The sequence below is a fragment of the Camelus ferus genome, chromosome 21 (assembly GCF_009834535.1).
Source record: "Camelus ferus isolate YT-003-E chromosome 21, BCGSAC_Cfer_1.0, whole genome shotgun sequence".
Lineage (NCBI taxonomy): Eukaryota > Metazoa > Chordata > Mammalia > Artiodactyla > Camelidae > Camelus > Camelus ferus.
The window spans coordinates 12,176,448-12,201,077 of NC_045716.1; the positions used below are offsets into that span (position 1 = coordinate 12,176,448).

Below are 24,630 nucleotides of genomic sequence, written 5' to 3' on the forward strand. Positions count from 1 at the left end.
AAAGCTTTTAGTTTTTGACCGTTGAGTATGATATTAGCTGTGGGTTTTCCATAAATGCCCTTGATGACTTTGAGGAAGTTCTGTTCTTATTTCTCTATTCTACTTATTCCTATTCTTCTATTGCTATTTTTCTGAGTGTTTTTATCATGAGAGTTTGTTGGATTTTTATCAAATTCTCTTTCTGCATCAAATGAAGTGATAATACGGGTTTTCTCCTATGTTCTGTTAATGTGATATATTAACATGAGTTGATTTTCTTGCATTCCAGAGACAGACACCACTTGGTGGTACATAGTCCTTTACTATGCAGTTGCATTTGGTTTGCTAGTATTTTGTGAGGGTTTTTTCATCTTTATTCATGAAGAGATCTTTTTCTGTAGTATTCTTTTCTTGTGGTGTCTTTATCTGGCTTTGGTATCAGTGTAATGCTGGCCTGATAGAGTGAGTTAGGAAGTGTTTCCTGTCCCCTCCTCTTTTATTTTCTTGAAATGGATTGAGGAGGATTGGTATTAATTCTTTAAATAGTTGGTAGAATTCACCAGTGAAGCTACCTGGTCCTGGGCTTTAATTTGTTGGGCGATTTTTTTGTTTTTTAATAGACTTTATTTTTTAGAGCAGTTTTAGGTTCGCAGCAAAATTGAGCAGAAAGTGCAGAGCGTTCTCGTATATTATTTGCTCCTCCCTCCTTAAAACCTCCCCTAGTATCAGCATCCCTCACCAAAACGGAACATTTGTTGCCATCAATGAACCTGCATTGACACATCATTATCACCCAACATCCATAGCTCACATTAGGGTTCACTCTTGGTGTTGGGAGGTTTTTGATTACTGATTTAATCTCTTCACTTGTTGTAGGCTTGTTCATATTTTCTATTTCTTCTTGAGTCCCCACTCTCATTTCTGATTTTAGTTATTTGCATTTTCGTTTTTGCTTGGTCAGTCTGGTTACAGGTTTGTCAATTTTGTGGATTTTTTCCAAAGAACCAGCTTTTGGTTTCCTCGATTCTCTTTTGGTTTTCTAATCTCTACCTTACCATCACTCTAATTTCCGTTGTTTTCCTTCTGCTTGCTTTGGGTGTGCTATTCTTTTTCTAATTCCTTGAGGGGTGTTGTTTGGTTGTTGATATGAAGTCATTGTCTCTTTCTCTCTCTTTTGTTCAGTTAACTGTTATCTTTATTATTACTATTGACACTCTCAAATCAACAGTTGCAGAAGTGTGCCATTAGTTTGGGTTACGAGAGTGTAGGTATAACTTCTTGTTTCTGTTTTTAAGTTAGTAAAATATATGTGAGATTGATCATTTTGACTATTTTTTAAATGTAGAATTTAGTGTCTTTAAGTATATTTATATGTTATACAACCATCACTTATCCATTTCCAGAATTTTTCAGTATCTCAAACTGAAATTCTATCTAATAAACAAAACCTCTCCATTCTGCCTTCCTTTAACCCCGCAAAACTACTGTTCTACTTTCTGCCTCTGTGAACTTGATTATTTCAGGTACTTGATTAAGTGGAATCATACACTATTTGTTCTTTTGTTTCTGATTTATCTCAGTATAGTGTTTTAAAAGTTCATCTATGCTGTAGAATATATCAGAATTTTATTCTTTCTTAAGGCTGAATAATATTCTGTTGCATGTATATACCACATTTTGCTTTTCTACACATCGATCAAAGTACACGTGTTACTTCTACCTTTGGCTATTGTGAATAATGCTATGAACATTAGTATACAAATACACATCTAAGTCCCTGCTTTCAGTTCTTTTGGGTATCTACCTAGAAATGGAATTGCTGGATCATAAAGTAATTCTATGTTTTTTGAGGAACTTCCATACTGTTCTCAATAGTGGCTGCACCATTTTACATTCCCACCAGTAATGAACAAGGGTCCCAATTTTTCCACATCTGTGCCAACACTTGTTATTTTGCTTTATTGATAACAGCCATTCTAATGGATGTGAAGTGATGTCATTTTGCATTTCCTTAATGATTTATGATGTTGAGCATCTTTTGATGTACTTACTTGCCCTCTGTGTATCTTTTTAGGAGAAATGTCTATTCCTTTGCCCATTTTTCAGTTGGGTTGTATTTTGGATGTTGGGTTGTACTTCTTTATTCTGGATATGAGACTCTTAATAGATACCTGATTAGCAAATATCTTCCCCTGTTCTGTAGGATGCCTTTTCATTCTGTTGTTTATTTTGCTGTGCAGAGGTTATATTTTTCATGAAGTTTATTTTTTTCTTTTGCTATACTTCTGGTGTCATATCCAAGAAATCACTGCCAAATTCAATGTTATAAAGATTTTTCTCTATGTTATTTTCCAATTTTTATACTAGGTAAACCTAAAGGAAAGGCTGAAGAATCAGTTGTAAATGGTATAAGGTGGATGAAGACTTGAACTAAACCACATCATTCTGGGGGGGAAAAAATCAATATTCAAACTGAAGAAGGTAGAGAATTTTATTGCCACTTCAAACTATAACTCAGATGAATCAGACCAAATAAAATATCATTAAGTTGATACTAAAATTGTTATTTGACCAGATTTGTCTTTTAAAAGAATTTCTTTTCTGAGAAGTACTTCTGCAGCTAATTATAGTAATTTGGCATAAACATTTTGTAGACATTTTTAAAGGCCAATACAAGGGTGTTTTATGATGACCCATCATAAATAAATAATAATATATATTACATAGTAAAAACTGAATTGCAGTTTTGAGTCTGTACAAGTTTTAGAAAGGTCCTACTTTCTCCACCCTATTTCCTAAGTATCAAATTGGATATTCCTGTTGTGTTGTATTTGCCAAAATGAGCTCAATAGTTAAAATGTTTCTTCTACATATCAAGTGGCATCCATTGAAAATACGGAATCCCCTGCGAAAACCAACATGAGAACATGTTTTGCTCAAACATTTGTTAATGTGGCTCTAAAATACTTTAAATTTTCCTAACACATAGCACTTATTTTTAAAATAGTCCCCTCACCATAGTATTTCCATAAGACTCTTCTGTAGCCCTGGCACAAAATCACCAAAAAGGGAAAGGACTCCTCCCTCACTCCTTCCCCAACCCTTGCCAGCAACTTTTACTTTAGAGAGGGTCAGAAACCTTCTTCTGTAAAGGGCCAGACAATAAGTATTTTAGGCTTTGCTGGCCCCACAAACCGTGCTGTGTGTACTCAGTTCTGCTGCTGTAGCACAAAAAAACAACCTTAGACAACAGCAAATGAATGGGCATGGCTGCATGTGACTCAGGCTGCAGTCTGCCAGTCTTTGCTGTAGAGTACAAACTAAGTCTGCCCATGTAAAATGGATAGCAAGAGAAACAATACATTTGGGCCTAAAAGAAAGGTATACAATCTTTTTCTTTTAGTCCTTTAGGAAAACCATCATGTAATGCCTGGAAAGTATTCTCTACTTTAAATATATCTGCGCAGTTTCATTCTTTTCTTACCCTGAGATGTTTATTAAGAAAGGGTAATCTGGAGTCCAGTACATGAAATATCTATAGGGATATATATTATTTAAATAGAAAGTGATAATCCTTTTAGCATTAAAAGAACCCCAGCTCCCAAATAATAATGACTCTTGGGTAACAAGCAAGTGCCTGTAGTGTGCCTCCAACACGTTGAATGTTAAAGGGCAATAAGTTCTCCCTGGCAGTGATTGCAGCAATTGAAAGTTATATTTTCGTATCTAGTATAGGGATGAAATCGTCCAATATTTTTCTTTGTAGCAAGTAAGGTGGTTGGTGAAGACTCAGAAAATGGATTGTCAGGTGAGCTTTCTGTGCATGTAACTGGATCCAAAATACGGAGAACCTAAGGAAAATAAGAGGTAATGTCAGATGTGTGTGATAGGGACTTGGTTTTACTGACATATAAATACCAGTAAGTTCTATTTCATTAATGTGTAACTATGATAAAAAATAACATTTGATGAATTTGATTGATTAGAGAACTTAATGCCTTTTCTCAAAAAGCTCTAAATATAACAGTGATGTCTAGTTACTTTATTACCTAGGTTACCTATTTTTAAAAATAATGAAATTAATGTTTATGGAAACTGATGAAGATATATGAAAACATAGAAGAAAATAAGGTTATATCAGTTCTACCTTACGTGATGTTGACTTTTATCCTTAACCGGAAAGTACCCACTACCTTCCTCCTTTTGTCCTTCACTGAACTGCTTAGAACTGGGATTCTGCCTTCATTTGTCTACTGAAATATTATTTCAAAGTTTTTAATCATTTACTTGTAAAATCAATGCCTTTTCATTTCTCCTAATTTATATGCAGTTATTTTATGCTAACAATCGTGTTTTTGTTTCTGGATTCATGGAAACCATACTCTGAATTCTTCTGCTCTGACTTTTCCCGTTATTCCTTTACTAAGACCCACAACAGGAGGAACTCTTGGTTTGAAAAAATTCTCTGATTAAGGGCCAGGATAACATGTCTGGCTTATAAGTCCTGTTTCTCATGTTCATATTCTCCCAACCATCATTATACGAGGAGGATCGGTTATGTTGTGAAGGAGATGGGCACTGCAATTGGAAAAGAACTGGGAAAAGCAGTGGGGGAAGAGCTTTCTCTCTTTCTAAGTAAGTCTTATTCAAAAGAGCTTTTAGAAATGGCTGGAGATGCCTGTTTCCCCAGCATTCATTCTGTCCAGCAGGTTTTTTTCTTTCTAAGTCACTAATGTACCCAAAGAGCCACGGTTAATTTAAGAATGTCCTGGCATCATTTAAGAGGCACCTTTCCATTTCAGGACCTCTATTTTTCTACTGGATTACTGCTATTTTCAATTTAGTTTCTGAGATGCTTCCAATTTTATGGAAACTTGGTTAGGTGCTAGAGGACAAACAAAGATCAAATGCTTACCTTAAAGTTGCATATAAATTTGGAAGGGGAAATAAGAAAAGTATCCCAATACTCTATGTATGTTATTACGTTATGTGCCCTTAGAGAGAGAAGCAAAATGCCAAAGGAATACAGTGAAAGGAGACTGAGATAACAGCATAGATAGAAGACTTAGATTTTAGCCTGAAGGTGAGAGGGAAGGATTTTAGGCAGGGTGCCTTTCAGAGACATGGCTCTATACACAACTGATGGATGAGGGAAGGGGTGGGCATGAAAGCAGACATAGGGAAACAGAGAAAGTGAGTTTACTGCAATAATCTAGCTAAAAAATGGTGACCTTGAAGCAATGTGGCTGAAAGGTCCAAGAGACACTAAGGAAATAGGACTGTCTGTCAGTTTTGTTCAGTGAGAGAATATATGGTGGATAGAAGATTGGGAGAAGGGGATCTAGACCAAGTCCTGAGGCTACGCAACATTGTACAGTGAAACAGAATGGTCAGAGAAAAGAGAAGAGCCAAGAGGGTGTAGCGTTACATAAGCCAAGGGAAGAGAGTGTTTCAGGGAATCAGGAGTAATTATACCAAATGCTACTGCCTGCTACTGAGTAGGCAGCCATGTAATTTCCCAACAAAAAGAATAGAAAAGGAGAAACAGGGTTTTAAATGAAGATGATGAGTTTAGTTTTAAGAACTGATTCATTCAGTAAGTAGCTGAGCACCTACTGTGTACAAAGGTTTATGCCAGACCTCAAGGAAACAAGACATAGTGCGCACCCTTAAGGAGCTTACAGTTTGGGAGAGAGATGGGGAATCCAACTGCAACTTAACACAGTAAAGACCTATACTAGATATATGTACAAAGTGCAATGGAAGCCTGCAGGAAGGAGCATCTAGGTTTGCCTGTGGGATTCAGGGAAGGCTGATTCTTAAAGGCAGTATAGTGGTTGGGCCAGGAGAGAGATGCTGGGAGTATGTACAGAGACATGAGATACAGTGGTGTACCCATCGAATGAGAGTGGTTAACACCGCTGGCACATGAAGTGCAGTGGGCAGGGACACCTGGGAAAAGATCTCAGAGAAGGGGAGATGGAATAGATTATGAGAAGCCTTCTGAACAATATGAAATAATTCAGATTCAATAATGGAGACTGGGAGCCCTCTGAACAGGAGTACCAAGATGATGGAATTGTTTTTTTTTTAAAACTGAAGTATAGTTGATTTACAATGTTGTGTTCATTTCTGGTGTACAGCATAGTTATTCAGTTGTAGCTATATATAAAAACTCTCTGTCCAGGAGAGGATGGCCTGGATGCAGGTAAAAAGCAAGGCAGGAACATTGGTTCCTGGAGGAGGCTGTTGCTAAAGTCTAGTGTGTAGATCAGGTGTTTGAACTTGGGAGAGGGAATAAATTAGAATGAACTGATAGGATTTGTAAAGGCAACAGGATTAGGGGAATGAAGGCAATAATAAAAATGACAGCCACTATCTACTGAGAAATGACTATACTACATTGGAAACTGCTAAGAAGTCACAAGCATAAAGCTCTGGGATTAGGATAATCCCTAGAGAATGTAGAAAGCATGTCATGTAAGGAAAGGCTCAAGAGTAGGCACAGGAAGAGGATGCCCCCCTCCCTTCAGATACTGAGAAAGAATGCTCACAGAGGTAGGGAGAGCTGGGAGGGTATGACATTTCAGAAACTGAGGGAGTTTGAAAAACACAGGGAACAGGTTCCTATGGGATATCACCATTTAAAGGAGAAAAAAGTCTGTGAAGAGTTCAGAGAGGCAGCATGAGGTTCAGGTAGGACTAATGTCACATAAGTAAAGGGAGTATCAAGGAAGCCGTGCTAGATACAGTAAAACATGACAAAGTATTTAAACATTCATGACCTTTCTAAGAGTACTTTTTGAGAACAGTGGAACTGGAAGTTGACTGATAAGCAATGGCAGGAGGTGAGGAATGGATGGTATGTAAGTGGACATAAGTATGGACAACTTGTTCATGAGCCTTGGCGTGAAGGGAAGGTGATAAGGCCATATACAGAGAACTTGGGATAGAGGGAACACTTTTCTTGTTTACATGGGAGACACTTTTCTTGTTTACATGGGAGACACTGGGCATGTTCTTAAGCCAAAAGGAAAGGGCCAAAAGAGGTAAGTAATTGTTGGTAGGAGGCCTGCTGAGCCTGGAGGGAGTGCTGTGGCTTGGAGAGGAGGAGGGGAACCTCCTCCAGTGAGAGAAATAAATGGAAGGCTGGTTGCCATACAGCTAAGCTTCTAGATGCCAAGTGGGACCTTGAAGGAATTTTCTGCCTCTGCCCTCTTTTTCTTCTGTAAATTAGAAGCCAAAGTCATCTGCTGAATCTGGGTAACAGTTGGATGAATACAGAAACAAAGAAGGTAAGCAGCTGAAGTGACACAGGAGTGGGATTTTCAGGGTAACCGAGAAAAGGATAAGGGAGAAAGGCACTTAGGAATGTAGTCTAGGCAAACTATGGCAGGAAAAGCGGCCAGGAGAGTGAGCTGATGAGATGAAGAAAACATGCAGGGATCAAGGGAATAAAAATTATGATGTAATCAAGGAACAAGGGTATTCAGAATTAAAGAATTAGAGCTGGGAAGAAAAGTTGAGATCACAGATCATGGAGAGAGAGATGTGAGCTGAAGACTTTAAAAGTAGAAAAGTTCTGGTTAATGGCAAGTCCTATAATGGGGACATGGGAGTCGGACATCGAGTATAATGAAAGTGAATTTGGTGTGGTTGTAGGGCTGTGAGTCCACAGTATTTGACAGGTCATATGCATGAACCCTGAATTCACCCAGGACTGTAGATCCCAGGTCTATATTAATTGATTCTGTAGTATTTGGCACATTCCCATCTCTGTGGGAAAAACAAATAATGTCTAAGATGAGAAATAAACAATTATCTACTCATTATTACTAAATTTAAAAATTTTATACTGGTTTTCATATCAAAATGAGCTTAAGAAAAGGATTATCACTGGTTCTGTAGCTAAAAAATATGCAATTACAGCTTTTCTCTTTAAGAATAATTATGTTTGAGAAAATTAAAGCTCAGAGGAGGAAACAATTTTCTCCAAGATCATTTGCTCATCAGCATGAGAACCAGGTTCTGATCCCGTATTTCCTAACTCCCAGTGCCAAGCACTTTCCATTATTACACGTCACCGTTCAGTACGGACTTAGAAGTTCCACAGATCATGAAAGAGAAATACTTTACCGTTTCAGCCATTTTTTCTGCTGGGGTGCTGCAGAATTCAACTGTTGATGGAATCTTTTTTTGACCATTAGTGCCAACATTTCCCAGAAGGTGAGACTTTACTGCTTTTGCCAACTTGTGACTCGTTAATGCTAGTTCTGCTGTGCTGTGCGGCTGTGCGCTGGGGTAGTAAGTCTGTTCTCTTCCCCACTGCAAGGAGACTAAGAGCTCTTCTAACAGTCTGCAGAGAACGCACGTGAACACTGAACATTAGCAAGGATGCTGAATAAATGAGAAACATGTTTCTGAAATCCTACAGTATCTTTCTCCCCTATCTTTCTCTCACAGTTCAATAAGTCAGTAAGTCTGATAAAATAACTTAGATTAAAGCACTTATCAATCTTATGGTTATCTGGAAATCACTCAACAAATAGGACCTTTTTTGGCTACCATATTTTAGCATAGGTATACTAGTATACTCATACAGTATTATAGAACTACTAGAAACTTGTTTGTTTGTTTTTTTGGTGAGGGTTGAACCCAGAACCTCGTGCATGCTAAGCATGCATTCTATCACTGAGCTATACCCACCTCCCATACTACAGAACGACTGATTTGATTTGTGCATTTATTGAGATAATCATACGGTATATATAAATTTTTTTTTCGTGAGTTACATTGGTTGATTTTTAAATGATAAACCAACTTATAATTCCTGGGATAAAAACTACTTGGCCATGATGTATAAACCTTTTTATATATTCTTAGATTTGATTTACTAAAATTCTGTTAAGGATTTTTGCATCTATGTTCCATTAGAGATATTGGCCTTATTTTCTTATAATGCCTCTGTCTGGTTTTGGTAGGTATTAAGATGATGCTGGCCTCATAAAATGAGTTGGAAATTGTTCCCTTCTTTATTTTCTAAAACAAGTTTGTGTAAATTTGGTTTTATTTTTTCCTTAGATGTTTGTTAGTATCTACCAGTGGATCCATGTAGGCTGGAGTTTCCTTTCTTCGGAGGTTTTTAACTATAAATTCAATTGTTTTAATAGGTTAGGGCTATTCAGGTTATCTGTTCTTTAATACTCTTTGGTAGTTTGTGTCTTTTAAGGAGTTTGTCCATTTGAGTTGTTGAATTGACTGGCACAGAGTCGTTTATAATATCCCATTAATACCTTTCTATGTCTATGGAATCTATAGTGTATGCTTCTCCTCATCCCTGATGCTCGTCATGTGTATCTATTTTTCCCCTGATTATACTGCTACAAGTACAACCAAAACCTACTTTTAAATCCAGAGGTTTCTTCTATTACAGATATAACTAATTCTCTCCCCAGTTAAGAATATAAGGGGCATGCCTTCTGTTTTCTTAGTCTTCCTCCTTCCCTTGGGCATCTATCTTAAAATGCTACTCAAAGTATGTGCTCCATAAGTTATTAAATGTATAAATACTAAAGAACTATCTCAATAACAAATATTGCAGGAGAAAGTAGAAGAGTTCAGAATGTAAAGAAGTGCCATACTTCTGGGTAGACAGCATTTCCGGACGAAACTGTTCCCGTTCACTGAGGAGATCCTGTATGGCACTCTGTGCATCACGGTTTTGACGCTGTAAAACCGCTCTCGAGTTGGTTAACTCATCTGCCATAACCCTAGAAAAGATTAAAATCTTACTTATAAATTCTCTGAAATGTAATGAAGTTAACATACTATCTTTGTGGCTGTCATTTTTTGAAAACTCACAAAAAAGATTTAATGTTGTCAAATGATTTCTCAGTTTTTAAACCTTCACTAAAAACCATTTAAAATTTTTATGAGCTTACATATGACTTAATAAGAAAAAAACAAACAACCCAATCCAAAAATGGACAGAAGACCTAAACAAGCAATTCTCCAAGGAAGAAATACAAATGATCAATGGGCACACGAAAAAATGCTCAATATCACTAATTATCAAAGAAATGCAAATCAAAACTACAATGAGGTATCACCTCACACCAGTCAGAATGGCCATCATTCAAAAGTCCACAAATGACAAATGCTGGAGAGGCTGTGGAGAAAAGGGAACCCTCCTACACTGCTGGTGGGAATGCAGTTTGGTGAAGCCACTGTAGAAAACAGTGTGGAGATTCCTCAAAAGACTAGGAATAGACTTACCATATGACCCAGGAATCCCACTCCTGGGCATATATCCAGAAGGAACCCTACTTCAGGATGACACCTGCACCCCAATGTTCATAGCAGCATTATTTACAATAGCCAAGACATAGAAACAGCCTAAATGTCCATTGGCAGATGATTGAATAAAGATGATGTGGTATATTTATACAATGGAATACTACTCAGCCATAAAAACAGACAACATAATGCCATTTGCAGCAACATGGATGTTCCTGGAGAATGTCATTCTAAGTGAAGTAAGCCAGAAAGAGAAAGAAAAGTACCATATAAGATCGCTTATATGTGGAATCTAATAAATGAATGAATGAATGAATGAATGTATAAATGAATAAATGAATAAATAAATACAAATCAGAAACAGACTCACAGACATAGAATACAAAATTGTGGTTGCCAAGGGGGCGGGGGGTAGGAAGGGACAGACTGGGATTTCAAAATGTAGAATAGATAAACAAGATTATACTGTATAGCACAGGGAAGTATATACAAGATCTTATGGTAGCTCACAGTGAAAAAAAATGTGACAATGAATATATATATGTTCATGTATAACTGAAAAATTGTGCTCTACACTAGAATTTGACACAACATTGTAAAATGACTATAACTCAATTAAAAAAAAAGTTTAAAAATAAATAAATAAATAAAAAACCAAAAACATGAGTTCAGAAAGATACATGCAAAAAATTAAATAAAATAAAATGTTTATAAGCCTAGAACTCATTAAAGGGACTCAATTAAAATATTTGTTTACAAAATGACAATTAACTTTCTTAGATAAAGACTTTGGAACGTGCTTTAAGTTTACTCTAGATTAATCAAATTTTGGAAAAAATGACATTAATTAGATATTTTTAAATACAGAAAATTGTATAGAAAACTAAAAATGTATTATTTTCTACCATTCAATTACCTCTTTGTCCTTAGAAAAATATTAAATTAATATAGGAAGCTTTTATAAAAGGAAAACTAAGTTTTTCCTCTTATCCAGGATCCCCCTCCTTTTATAATCAGTAATCAATAAAGTATCCAATACATTTTTCTAGAAAAAAAAATATATGTGTACATCAACATAAAAGTATGTGTTAAAATATATTCATCTTATTTATAAAAAAGGGATTATTTAATAGAGACTTTTCGATAGTTTGCTTTTTTCACCTAATAATTTATCTCGGTGACTTTTTCGTATTAGCACACAGAAAGCTTTCTCATTCCCTTTTAAAAAAAATAAACAGCTTCATGTTTTCTTCTGAATGGATGTACCAAAATTCATTTAACCAATTCTCTCTATTGATGAAACTGAAGCAAAATTTTCAAGTATTTTTTATCAACTGAAAATCTTAAAACTAAAATTAAAGGCTCTGACCAAAGTAGCCATTGAATTCCTTAAAATGAAAATAATTTTGATACTGAAAGATTAAATCAACTAAAATATCAGTGAAGTTAGGTTTAATTATTACTGCCCTTAGAATGTTACTATCAGCATTGATGTGAATGTTAAATAAAAAAAAGTAATCTGTAAAATATGTGCATGATTTGCCTCAAACTGTTCAATGAGAATAAACAGTCATTCTAAGTCAATAAACAGTAAATTTCTCCAAATAGCATCCTATATTAGCACAATTAGAAACAAATTATTTCAAGAGGGTAATAAATTACTAGATAGTATCACAGATATTAAGACATGAAGAAATGATTCCCTAAAAATTTATTCATTACAATCAGTGATTCTTAAGGTATAGCCTATAAACCTTTGGTGTTCTGTGAGAAATCTCCAAATGATTAAATTTAAATCAATAGTTATTAAACTATTACATGAGAAGCACTTGGCAAAGCACTGGAAATACATAGGTGGATAACACCCAGATCCTATTCTCCAGTAACTTAACATTGGAGGGAGGAGGTAAATAAACAAAGACTCGTAATATATAAGAGAGCTTCCCAACTACCAGTATGTCCCTGGGCCTGGACTAGGGCCCTGGGGTTCTCCCCCGTTGGAAAGTAGCCTCATCCAGTACGCTGTACAGATGTTAGCATTTTCTATCTGTGCATGGAGAGAAAAGGATAGGAAGCTCTATGACGTAGTTAAGTGAGCTATGAGAACAGAGCATGAGGGACAAATAATATTACTTTATGGAGTGGCAATGATATTTGAGTTCTCCAGATAGAAGGTGGGGAAAAATACTTCTAAAAAATATTTTAATATTTATTAGATATCTGAATTTACAGTTTTGCTTTGGTCTTAAATATCGGAGTAGGAGTGATTTCCACTACAGAAGAAAGAATAACTCAGAATTCTGGAATGAGAGAGGATCTTTATGCTATCACTTTTCCATTTAAGGAGATGCCGGGACCATCCAGAGAAGGGAGAGTCCGCATCTTAAATAATACATGAGGTACTTTGACAATCTGAGTAAGACATTTTCACACTCCAATCTATTTTCTTGCATTATGGGTCAAAGATCTGATAGAGCAAAAACTAGGAAATGAAATACTATTTAAAGAAGAAAATACCTGCTCGCGAGGAATTTACTTCGCCACACGTCGCACTGTATCGACATGCGTTCTAACTGTTCAGAAAGTTGAGCTATGTTTCGACCTAGGGTTTCATTTTCTAAAATAAGTTGATTTTTCTCACGGGATAGACGTTCAAAGTGATACTGAAGATCATCTCCAACCGAAGCCACCAGCAGCTTTTTTAACTCACGGTTGACCTAGAGGAAAATATGACCAATACAACAAGCTCAAAGTAACGTCAGTGACTTTAATGTAGCAAAGTAAACAAAAGAGAAACTGTGTTTCCTGTAATTTGGACCTCCATTACTAAAAATGTATATAAAAAAGTGATATTAAATATTTAAGTTTCATAATATATACAGGCCACATCTATCTCTATCTCTATATACCTATCAATCTGTAGTCCCTGTGGATATAAACTGAGCCTCTTTTTATAAGAGTACAAATAATTACCATAAAATTACAAACTGCTCTAGGCAACACTTAAGGGCAAAAAATTAGTAAACTAAACCAATAAATTTTGCTAAAAAATATGACAGAATGTTTTATATATTTTTAAATCATTTTCAATGTTTAAGAATTCATGTCTTTGTGCTCTAGGATTTTTACTTTCAAGAATTTAAGCAAAGGAAGTAATTCACGATGTCTATAAGCATGTTCTTAATGTAAAAAGTTAAAACATAAATGTCCAATAAAAGGTATTGGTGCAGCCACGGAAGAACACTGTTGCTACTAATGATATTTTAATAGAATAGTCCATGATCTGGCAAAATATTAATAACTAAAAAAAGTTATAAGGCAAAAATGGACTCAATATGTATAATTATGTATTTATAGTAGGATGGTACAATAATACGTGATAGTATTTTCATTATTTTTGCTGTATTTTCTAAAATGTTCTAAGTAAATATGTACTACTTTTGTTAATTTGAAATTAGTTATTTAAAAATATAATATATTATTAAATATATTAGAAACATATTTGGGTAAGAATCATTAATCATGGTGTCACAAAGGCTAACATCTAGTAAAAAGATGTATAATCTAACAGAGAAACAAAGTGGAGGGTGGTAAGGCTATGTTGACTAAGATCTAAAGACTAAAGAAACAGAATCAAGGACTATAAATAGTTTTCCACTTACAGTGAATATACAGATACATTTACCACCATTCTCTTTATTCCGAGTATTATCTACACATAGGCAAAAATACTTGGAATTTATGATCCTTATAGCAAGGATTACTAGCTAGTCTGACTTGGTCAGGCATCTCTGGTCTGCAAGTTCGTAACTGTCACCTCCTTTACACCTTATAGGTGTTCTTATCCAAAGTACCTCATACTTCATTTTCAACCAGGTTTAGAGTTTAAGTTCCCAACATAAACTAGTTCTATTGGAGGCACTATGAATGAGAAACTTAAGAGGAAGCTTTTTAGATAAATGACAAGCTGTAAGAAATGACGTTCCAAGAGGAAATACAGTTTTCCCACGTGCAGGCGTAGAAGGCCCAAGCGTAAAGAGCAGCGCTCATTAAAGCTATTAAGGCTGTTCTTACCTCGGACTGTACTCTCAGCTGGTTTGAAAGACCTTCTTTGTCCTGCAGTAACCTCCTTTCAGAGTTCTTAAGCTTTTCCAGTACATTCTTTACCTCGGAAAGTTCCTTTCTGGGTTCTACGGCTCCCTCCAACTGGCCGAGGAATTCTCCTTTATGATGTCCCAGAGACTTCACCTTTGCGTTTTTGTTGGGAATGTCATGGATTATAGCGGCTTTGGGAACTAATATTCTTACAGCTTCGACTTCCACTGCTTTCTCAGCGAGAATCTTCCCTAGCTGAAGAACTCCTGGGCTCTCTGATGGAACTGCTTTCTTCCGTGGACTCTGAAGGATGTGATGCTTTATAGGTTGGATTCCAGAGGTAACTTCAATGGATTTAGGTGGCTCCTCAGTTTCCATTCCATCTCCCGCTCCTCGGATTGGAGTTGAAGTAAGGAGGACTATAAAAAGGAAAACAAAACATACACTACTCGCTGAAAAGAAATGCCAGGAAAATGCCAAGGCCTGCTTTACTCACATTCAGAATTACTGCCACTAAAAAAAAAAAGGCAAAAATGTAGAGTAAAAATTAACAAAATAACCATGTGTTAACAAAACCTGAACAAAGTCTTACAAGTTCAAATTTAGTAAATGGTTTCTCTCTTGGTAGAAAATGCAAGGGGTTTGGATATACGGTATTTGGTTCCAGCTTCTACCTCCTAGTATAATCCTAGGTAAATAACCCTTCATGAATCTCTAATTCCTAATCTGCAAAATGGAGATGGTAACAACTATGCTACAGGGTGTGGTAAGAAAGAATGTAATAAATCAAGTTCCTGGCACACTGTGGACCCTCAATAATGTTAGTTAAATATAAAAATAAATATAAGCTATAAATATAAAATAAATTATTTTCCCTCATATAAGCCAAAGCTATCTTGCCATCCTGAGTTCAGAGAACCTTTGGAAGGCAGCTATGCTCATCACTATACTACCATTGCTCCAGCCAAATAACAGAAATATTTGTTTCTTTTCTCCTATTTTACCTTACCTCAAATTGAGTAGTGTAAGAAGAACTTCATTGAGTCACCTTTCTCCAAGAAAGGGCTAACTTCACTAAGTGACTCAAGAAAATGAGTGGTTTAGAGCTTAGAAAGAATGGAGGATATGCTAGAACGAGATGCTGCAAACCTTGGGAAGGAGGCTGAGATGACACCTAACCTACATGGAGTTCCAAAATTAGTCCATCCAGAAATATCCCTATGAGCTACAAGTTAGAGGCCTTGCTATTTTACAAGTCCAGCATACATTTGAGAAAATGGAGGCCAAAGCCTATGAATAGTAATAATAATTAGCTTTTATTCTATTTACTATGTGCCAAGGACTCTTCTAAGTCCTTCAAGATGCATCAGTATCATTTAATTTTTACAAGTCTCATGAGGTAAGCACAGCAGTACCCATTTTGTAGACAGAAGCAGAGGCTGTGAAAGGTTAAATAGCTTGTCCAAATCATCAGTGTCAAACTGGGATTTTAGTCCAAATCTGAATCCAGAGCTAAGCTGTTAATTGTTCTGGGAGGCCTTCACAAACCAAAACTACTCTCCCATCAACTGAACTTACTGTCTCTGCTAACGACCCTATTTTATCAGTCTGCAAAAGCCCACAGAATTTATATAACAGTCACAGTGAGCTTAAACAAATGCAGATCTGTGCTGCATCAAACCCCTGAGTGGCTTCCCATCACTGTCAGGACAAAGACTAAGATCCTTACCATGGCCTACGTGGCCCTCGGTGATCTGGCCCTCTGTTTATCTCCAGGGTCTCAACTTACGCCATTCACTCCCTCAGATACTCCCTCACTTCCAGCCTTACTTATTTTCTTTTAATGTCTCAATGGCAGCAAAACCTTCCACTTCCTCTGAAGACACTTTTTCTTGGAATATTCTTGCTAACTCCCTCTCCCCTACTCATACTGCAAATCTCAGTTCAACCTTTCCTAAGGGAAGCCCTTCTCTCATCTTCCATGATTAGGCTAGGTTCCTTGTTTATATACTCCTACAGCAAAGACCCTGCATTTCTCTTTTTACTATTTATCAAAATGGTAAATAGGCATTTTTTTTTCAGTGTAATTAATTATATCCTGCCTGTGTCTTCTACTAGGATATAAGTTCCATGAGGGTAGGAACTGTGTGTCTCTTGCTAACCACTATATTCTTAGTAAAGTGCCTTGCACCCAGGATTCTCTAATGCATGAGAACAAGGGGAGGTGGATGAGATGAGCACATACAAGATGTGATAATGATAAACTTCTGAGTTTCACAGGCAGCAAACATGCTGCTTGGTGCCTAATACTGGTGAGACATTGTGTGAAGTAGTGGGGACCTCTACGCACAGAAATTTGAGGAGAGAGGACATATATGTAACAAAGTAACATGTATCACTGGGTAATATATAATAAGTGAGAAGTAAGTGGTAGAAAAATATTTCTATAGAAATTTGATTTCTACAAAAGTGTTACTTAACCCTAGTTTTAAAAAAAAAGCCAAAGTATGTCTTTAGTCTCAGTTACTATTAGTTATCAGTACCATGTTCTGCTCAATTAAGTATTATAATTATTAATTAATTCATGCTAATTATAGATTAACCATGTTTTGCCATAACCCATGCAATTATGAGAACAATCAATTTGATTAGGGCAATAATGAAGTCTTATTAAAACTAAACCTTTCTTAAGAATTTCTTAAATACAAAGCCATATAAAAGAGAGATTACATAATATATAAACATTCCAAATTCAAACAGACTCCTGTCACCTTGGTTTCTGGATCCTGGCCCTAGAAATGGAATTCTCCAGCAAAGAACTTTAAGAAATGGTAAGCTTGCTCAGGCTAATGTTAACAACAACAACAACAACAACAACAAAGCTATGAAAAAATTACCTATCAAGATGTTTTACAGCAAGGAAAATACCTATCAAGAATACTCTTCTTAGGTTTATTTATTAGGTTTCCCCTTTTTAATGAGTTTATTTTTCCTCTTCCAAACTTTGTTACATACATACAGAAACTACAGAGTAGAACAGGTTATCTTCATACACAATCACGTATCTTCTAGTTTCTATTAATATTTTTAAAAACATTACATTATTAAAAGATAGTAAGAAAAAATTACCTATATCCTCATAACTCTAAAATAACTTTCCATTACTTCAAATTTCTTCAATATTTTTTATACTTATAATTAACTTTGTAAGCTTAATTTATTTTTCCAGTTTGCTAGTCTTCATAGTTTTCATTTTATGACTGCATTATTCCTTCAAGTTAATATAGCACTATTTAATAAATTATTATCCTACTGTTGGCTATTTAGACTCCTTCCAATTTTTCATTATAAAAATGCTTTAGTGAGTATTTTATGCCTATAGGTTTTTCCTCAACTTTTAAATTACTTCTTTTGAATAAATTCTCAAGAACATAATTAATGTGCCAGGTAAAGATCTGCATTGTCAAACTGCCTCACGAAATAACTCTGTCAATGTGTCAGTAGGTCTATTACTTATGCCTTTACTTAGTTTTATTTATTTTTTGTGCAGGCACCATTCCTATGATCTAATGCAGAACTGAAAAGTAAATAATACATGTGAAGTGTTCAGAATGGTGTCTGGCATTGTCAGCACTCATTAAATGCTAGCTCCTATTGCTTTTACTATTATTCTTAAAAAAAAATCTCTAATCAACTTAGGATCTTAAGGGGAGAAAGAAAGCTTAAATAATGCCATAAAATATAATTCTGACTTTTATTCTCTTATGCTAGAGTCTTACAAAGTTGTGTCACCAGACCTTATAACTATTTTTTCATTTAAGAGATTTTTTGGGGAGTTTTTCCTAGGTATGCAGCAATGTACTGGGGATCCTGAGTTATGTTAGTTAGACAGGACGTAGAAAGACATCTGAGGTACACTTAACGTGTTCTATTTAACAAAACATGTTACAACGGAATAAAATATTTTGTCATTTCTGTATTAAATACCTTAACTAAGACATACTTTGGGCTTTAGGACTGACTCTACTTTCAAAAAGACGAACAAAGGAACACTTCACAAAGTGAAATAAAGGGTTTGATATCTTAGTTCATGCTGTAGCACATTAGCACCTCGAAGGAAAATTTCCACTGAACTGTTCTAAAAGTGAAGGCCTATTCCCTTGCTCTTAAAATCTGGTTTTAAGTTTGTCTAACTCTGTCTAATGCAAATTTAATTTTATCACTAAGACACTCTGCCATTTAAGATGTAATGTGGCATCATAAACTATAAATTAATAATTAAAAAAACACAACAAAAAGACATATGAGAGCTATATCATTCAAGCCCACTGAAGCTGAAGAAACAAGAAGCAGGTGTGACATTTTGTTAGGGTTAAATACAATTTCTAGGCAAGCCATAGCATTTCTGAGTTGGAATTTTAGGTAATGGAGATTCAAGAACAAACCACAAAATGCTTAACATTAAATTTAAAAGGCAAAGAAACATTAATGGGTATTTAACAAAAATCTCTTTTTAAACAAAATATGTCATAAAATTCCAGTTGAGAAATTCAACCCACTTGGTTCAACCTCAATTTACTCTTCACTTTATTGAAACTGTTCTACTTACTCATCATTTATGGTACCAAAGTGGTACCATCACCGCATGGCAGCTCCCTCTCTGTAACAGCTATGCTTCTGGCTACTGTGCATGGGCAAGGGGGCACGTGGGAGTCAGAGCTTTACATGTCCTCCCCCGGTAACTTACTTTCATAATTCTATTTTCCCTGTGACACACATAGAAACCTTTATTACATACGCACTAGGCACAATCCAGGGCACATTCATGAGCGATTACCTTCTGCCAAGTGGGAAGACAACAATCTACGGTACCAGCTCCATAATTATGAGCAATGGCTGAGTAAAGCAAAACATCAAGGCCTATTCTTCTCCACTCTTTGAAGGGAGCCAACAAAACAATTCTTCAGTTATTACCAACATTAAGTTCCACCTGTGATCACTTATCAAAGAATAAACATCGAAGGTTTATGGCTCATTCCTACTGCCTTCCCCCCAAACTGGTGAAATGCAGGGGGAGACCAAATAACATTCTACAGCAGAGGTTGGCAAACTTTTTCCACAAAGGGCCAGACAATAAACATTTTAGGCTTCGTAGATCATGAGGTGAAATTCAGGGTACTACATAGGCATGTATATATAAAGAGAAAAAATAAAATTTTAAAGATAAAATTTAAAGTATAATAATAATGAGTAAAATTTTTCTTTTCTTTTTCTCTTGGTAATATAGGTCTAATAATGAGAATAGAGTTCTTTTTTATTTGGGATAACACTTGGCTTAAGTGGGATTCAAAGTTAGTGTTCCCTATTACCAAACTGCAAATATTCTCAGGAGGCCCAGGAGCCACAAATTACCAACTTTGCTCTAGAATACTGAGGCAAAAAGAATATCATTTTATAGTCTTTTATTAAATAAACATTTCTCCTTTTTTCATAAAACTGTAAATCTGTGAAGACATACTCAAAGTCAGCAGGATGGTGTAGTACAAAGAACACCAGACTACGAGTCAAAAACTTCAGTTCCTACTGCCACGCATTGTGCGACTTTGGTCAAATCACTTAACCTTACCCTCCCCTTATCCTTCAGTGCTTTGAGAATAATGCAAATATAAGAGTATTTTAAAGTAATTTGTTTCTCTCATGGACTAAACTGTTGAGAGCTTGTCAGGGTAGGGACTGACTCCTAATCTTTGTATCATCAACTATGAAATGGTGCTTGGTGCAGACAAGAAGTGCTCACTGACGTTTATCAATGTTAACATTAATACACTAGCAGGGAGGGTACAGCTCAAGTGGTAGAGCGCATGCTTAGCATGCACGAGGTCCCGGGTTCAATCCCCAGGACCTTCTCTAAAAAAAATAAATAAATGAATAAACCTAATTCCTTCCCCCCTCAAAAAGAAAACAACAAAAAGAAAAACACACTACCTAAAAGGTCTCATTTTAACAACCAATAACTAACTCATTTAAAAACTGCTTTATTTTTTTTTCCTCTACACTACATCATTAATTCCTAACTCAGTTATAATCTAACATACTTTTCAGAATGTGTTCAGATTCAGCTATAATACAGTTAAATAAATTAGGAATCATGACTCGGTAATTTTAGATCAATATTCTTTTAAATGTCACCAATATCACTTAACAAAGTTTAGTTACCATTAAATTAGAAAAACATATTATAGACATTGGACTTTAGAGTTAGGCCCACGTTTACTGACTTGGAATCCAAACATTCCTTTTGTCACAGGCTCCACAAATAAAGAGTTCCCTGGTCAAATAAGTGTGGGCAGTAATGCATACTAAATCTCTTTGGAGTTGCAGTGTACATTAGTACATTAAAGGATCTGAGAAGTCCTGTAGTATAATCTCTCCTTTGACCCAGCATTTCCCAAATTTTATCTGCCCATGGAATTCTTTTTCACCTAATACTTATTAGTCCCCAGACCTAGGATTAAAAGTCAGACTATTTTATGGAATTATAAATATTTAAACATCTCAGACATTCCTAACTGCTCTACTTTCACTAACTGACTTTAATCTCCTTACTTCTAATTTCAACCTTGCTCCCAAGAAAACTTTTGGATTCAAATTCTAATTTTCTAGTTGTTCCTATTTATTGCATGTTTCCCTTTCAGAAACAGCCCTAGCAGCAAGGACACATCCCTCTCATGATGACAGTACTGCTCAGATGTCTGCTGAGAGGAAGTTCCATCCCCATTAAGCCAATCTTGTTTCTCTTCTGAGGCAATTACAGGAAATGCAGGCAACTGACAAATGTCAAGCATGGTAAGTGCACCTTTTCTCAGGCGATGCAATAGGAGTAACTCTTCTTCACTGACAACACTTAACATATTAAGTAGGATTAGGACTAATAGCTGAATTAGCTACCTTTGTAAAATTAAGATCGAATGAAATAATGTATGTGAAAGTGCTTTATAACTCATTACAAACAGGTAACAACAAATAATAAAAAAGTTTAATTTCACTGAGGTCTTGCAATAACTTTTAATTACTAATGATATTGTCATATTTTGTTTTTGCTTTTTGCCAAGCACCATGCTAATTACTTTCATATTAGTTACCATTTAATTGCTCTTATTTCCCATTAATCCCAAGTTTATTACCTTCATTTCAGTTTCTGATTTGCTTATTCTAATACTTCATAAAAAGCCTCCCTGTGACTCTGATCTTTGCTTCCTTGCTTCCTAAGAACATTTAAACTCCCTTTAAAGAGTTTGCTGTTGGAGATTGGCTTGCTGCAAAACTGGCTTCTACAAAATAGTTTCCCATCTTTTACTGACTGCCCAAGAACTCACTCCACCCAAGAATAACCTGAATCAGGAGGAGCTCATTTTGGGACATGCTAAGACTGTTACCTATGTCTAAGTGAAGAATGCAGTAGCCTTTAAGGATCTGAATCACAAAGGAAGAGATGTGAGTTATAAATAGATTTGGAAGTCATTCTTACAGGTAATTACCGCAGCCCTGACAGAAGAAAACTAGGGCTGAAAAGAAACTGATTTTAAAAACACAAACCAGAAGAAGAGGAAGATGAAAAAGAAACTATAGCCAGAAAAAGGGTGTCCAATAGACCTTTCTGCAATGATGGGAATGTTCTATATGTGTACTTTCTAATACAATTGCCACCAGGTCACATGTGGCTAGTGTAACTGAGAAACTGAATTTTTAATTTTTAAAAATATTAATTTAAACTCAAATAGCCCAGGCATGTGGCTGCACTGGACAATGAAGGGCCACAGAGTAGGTGGAAAATAAGAGTGAAGTCATGGAAATCAAGGAAAGTATTTCAAAAGGTGGGAATGATCAACAGTATGAAATGTTATACAAATGATAAGCAACACAGAACTAAAAAGTAACTAATGTGGATAGCAAGTGTTATGAGCTGAATTGTGTTCAGCCCCAAGTATTCATATGTTGAAGTCCTAATTCTCCATACCTCAGAATGTAACCTTATTTGGAAAGAGTCATTGCAGATGTAATCAATTAAGATGAGATTATACTGGATTAGTGTGTGCCCCTAATTCAATATGACTGGTGTCTTTATAAAAAGGAGAAGTTTGGACACAGAGACATACACACACAGGCAGAATGCCATATGAACAAAAAGGCAGAGATCAGGGTGATGTGTCTACAAGCCAAGGAGTACCAAAAATTGCCAGCAAACCACCAGAAACTAGGAGAGAGGCCTGGAACAGATCCTTCCCTAGTGACTGCAGAGGGACTTCTAGGCTCTAAAACTGTAAGACAATAAATTTCTGTTGTTTAAGTCATCAGTTTGTGGTACTTTGTTATAGTAGCCATAACAAATCAATGCAATAAGAAAATGTCTTTTAAACTTGCTAGTTGTTTGTCCATCTACTTAAATCTTAAAAAATGTATATTCTTATTTATTTAAATCTAAATCTCCTGGTGGATAGAGAACATGGCTGTAAAACTTTCCTTTTACACTAAATGTTTAACAGTGGTAGTAATGTAATATATACTACCAAATAATGTTAATACTCAATTGTATATCTGAAGTACTGAGATGTAACCATTGCATTAAAAAACAAACATGAAGAAATTTGAAACACAAATAATTCCCAAGGGCTCTGTGAGATTTGGTTACCTGACTCAAACATTTCTTCATCCTATTGTCATAAATTTCACATTTTAAAAACAATTATCATCAAAAGAAGAAAACTTACCTTTGGCTTCTAAACTTTCAAGAGTAGCCATCTTTTTTTAACAACTGAAAATGCACCCCAAGACTTCTACTGAAGAAAACCTAAAAATGTATAAAATGAAAGAATTTAAACAATACCATATAAACACATTCGCTAAGTACCTGTAATTGAAATACTCTGATATTCTACTTGCTCCTGCATTCAGTAAACCTGCATTTAGCGAGTGCCCCTCATAGCCCTTTTCCACAGGTGATATTATATGGCTACCAAATGTCTCAAAAAAAAAAAAAAATTAGGGGTGGTTTACTTTGAAATTTCTGTTTCACTGTATACTCTAAAAGATCACCAGTACACTCTAAATTATCAGATGTGCGTTCTTAATTGTAGCTCAGCAATAGCACTGTAGTTACTGTAGGGGTTTTTGTATCATTGATATGACAGGAGGAATTTAAAAGTAATTACATTCTCTGGAGACATTACTACACTATTTTGTTCACTATATATATATATATATATATATATATATATATATATATATACACACACACACACACACATATATATATATCAGAGAGGAGCTTCTGTTTAGATGTTTAACACACGACAAAAAATTCATGATAACTTAATTAGCAGTTCTGGGTAATAAAAATAAAATGGCAAAGTATATGCTTTTAGAAATGTATACATGGCCTTACGTATAGATTAAGGTTCAGTGGAGCACATGAGAACGAGGGTGACACTAACGCAGTGATTTATGAATATGATGAACTGGACACCAGAAGACAACCGGTTTCTACACAAAAACGATCACTCCTGACTACTGGATATAACTCGGCACAGCGTCTTCCATAACTACCTTCCTCAAAAGTCACAAACCCTCCTCCTAATGTTCTTAAAACAGGTCTGCAAATACCCTTGGAAAGAACAATGACGTTCCGTCCCTGCCTGAACAAGCCTGCCTGGAACAACAAACAACCTTTCCCTAAATCCAAAGCTACTTAACACCAAACCTCAACGCAGACCTCTGTGCCCGTCCAAAATCCCTACTTAGTTACACAAGCCCGTCCGTCGACTTACCTCTCAGATTCCTACTCTTCCTATCGCAGGGGGCCTCACTTTACAGGTTCTTCGGCTTAGTATCCCTGGGTTAACTTCCCCGCACACTCCTCTCACACTCCGAAACCGATCCGCCCAGGCCTTGGTGACATCAAACGTCTGGTTCACTACTAATCACTTCCGATTACTCAGGGTTTCCTTTCCGGAATACTTTTCCCAAAGAAAAGGGTAATCACACTCTGTGCTTCATTTAAACTCAAATAACATAGAACATATGGTGTAAGACTTCAGGAGGTGAAAACTTGTTAAACCCTTATCAAAAAATATAAGAGAAACTATTTGGACCCCAGGCTGGTATTAGCTTGAATTTCCGGGTCATCTGTCAACGAAACGGAAGTGATGATGCTGGAAAGAGGTAGGCGGTGTTCCGTCGCCCCAGGCAACGGCGTGAAGGGGC

The 24,630-nt window shown here is 35.8% G+C and overlaps 1 protein-coding gene across 1 annotated transcript; it reads right to left on the reverse strand.

Moving 5' to 3' along the window:
* Nucleotides 1–2,452: 2,452 nt before the first annotated feature.
* Nucleotides 2,453–24,528, reverse strand: BLZF1 (basic leucine zipper nuclear factor 1). Its single transcript, XM_006173244.3, has 7 exons — nt 24,195–24,528; nt 23,139–23,218; nt 14,350–14,789; nt 12,793–12,992; nt 9,621–9,749; nt 8,116–8,335; nt 2,453–3,830 (listed from the first exon to the last, which is right to left on the reverse strand). Exons 2-7 carry the CDS (start codon nt 23,167–23,169, stop codon nt 3,645–3,647), a joined length of 1,206 nt encoding a protein of 401 aa, XP_006173306.1. The 5' UTR covers nt 23,170–23,218; nt 24,195–24,528; the 3' UTR covers nt 2,453–3,644.
* Between the last annotated feature and the right edge of the window lie 102 nt (nt 24,529–24,630).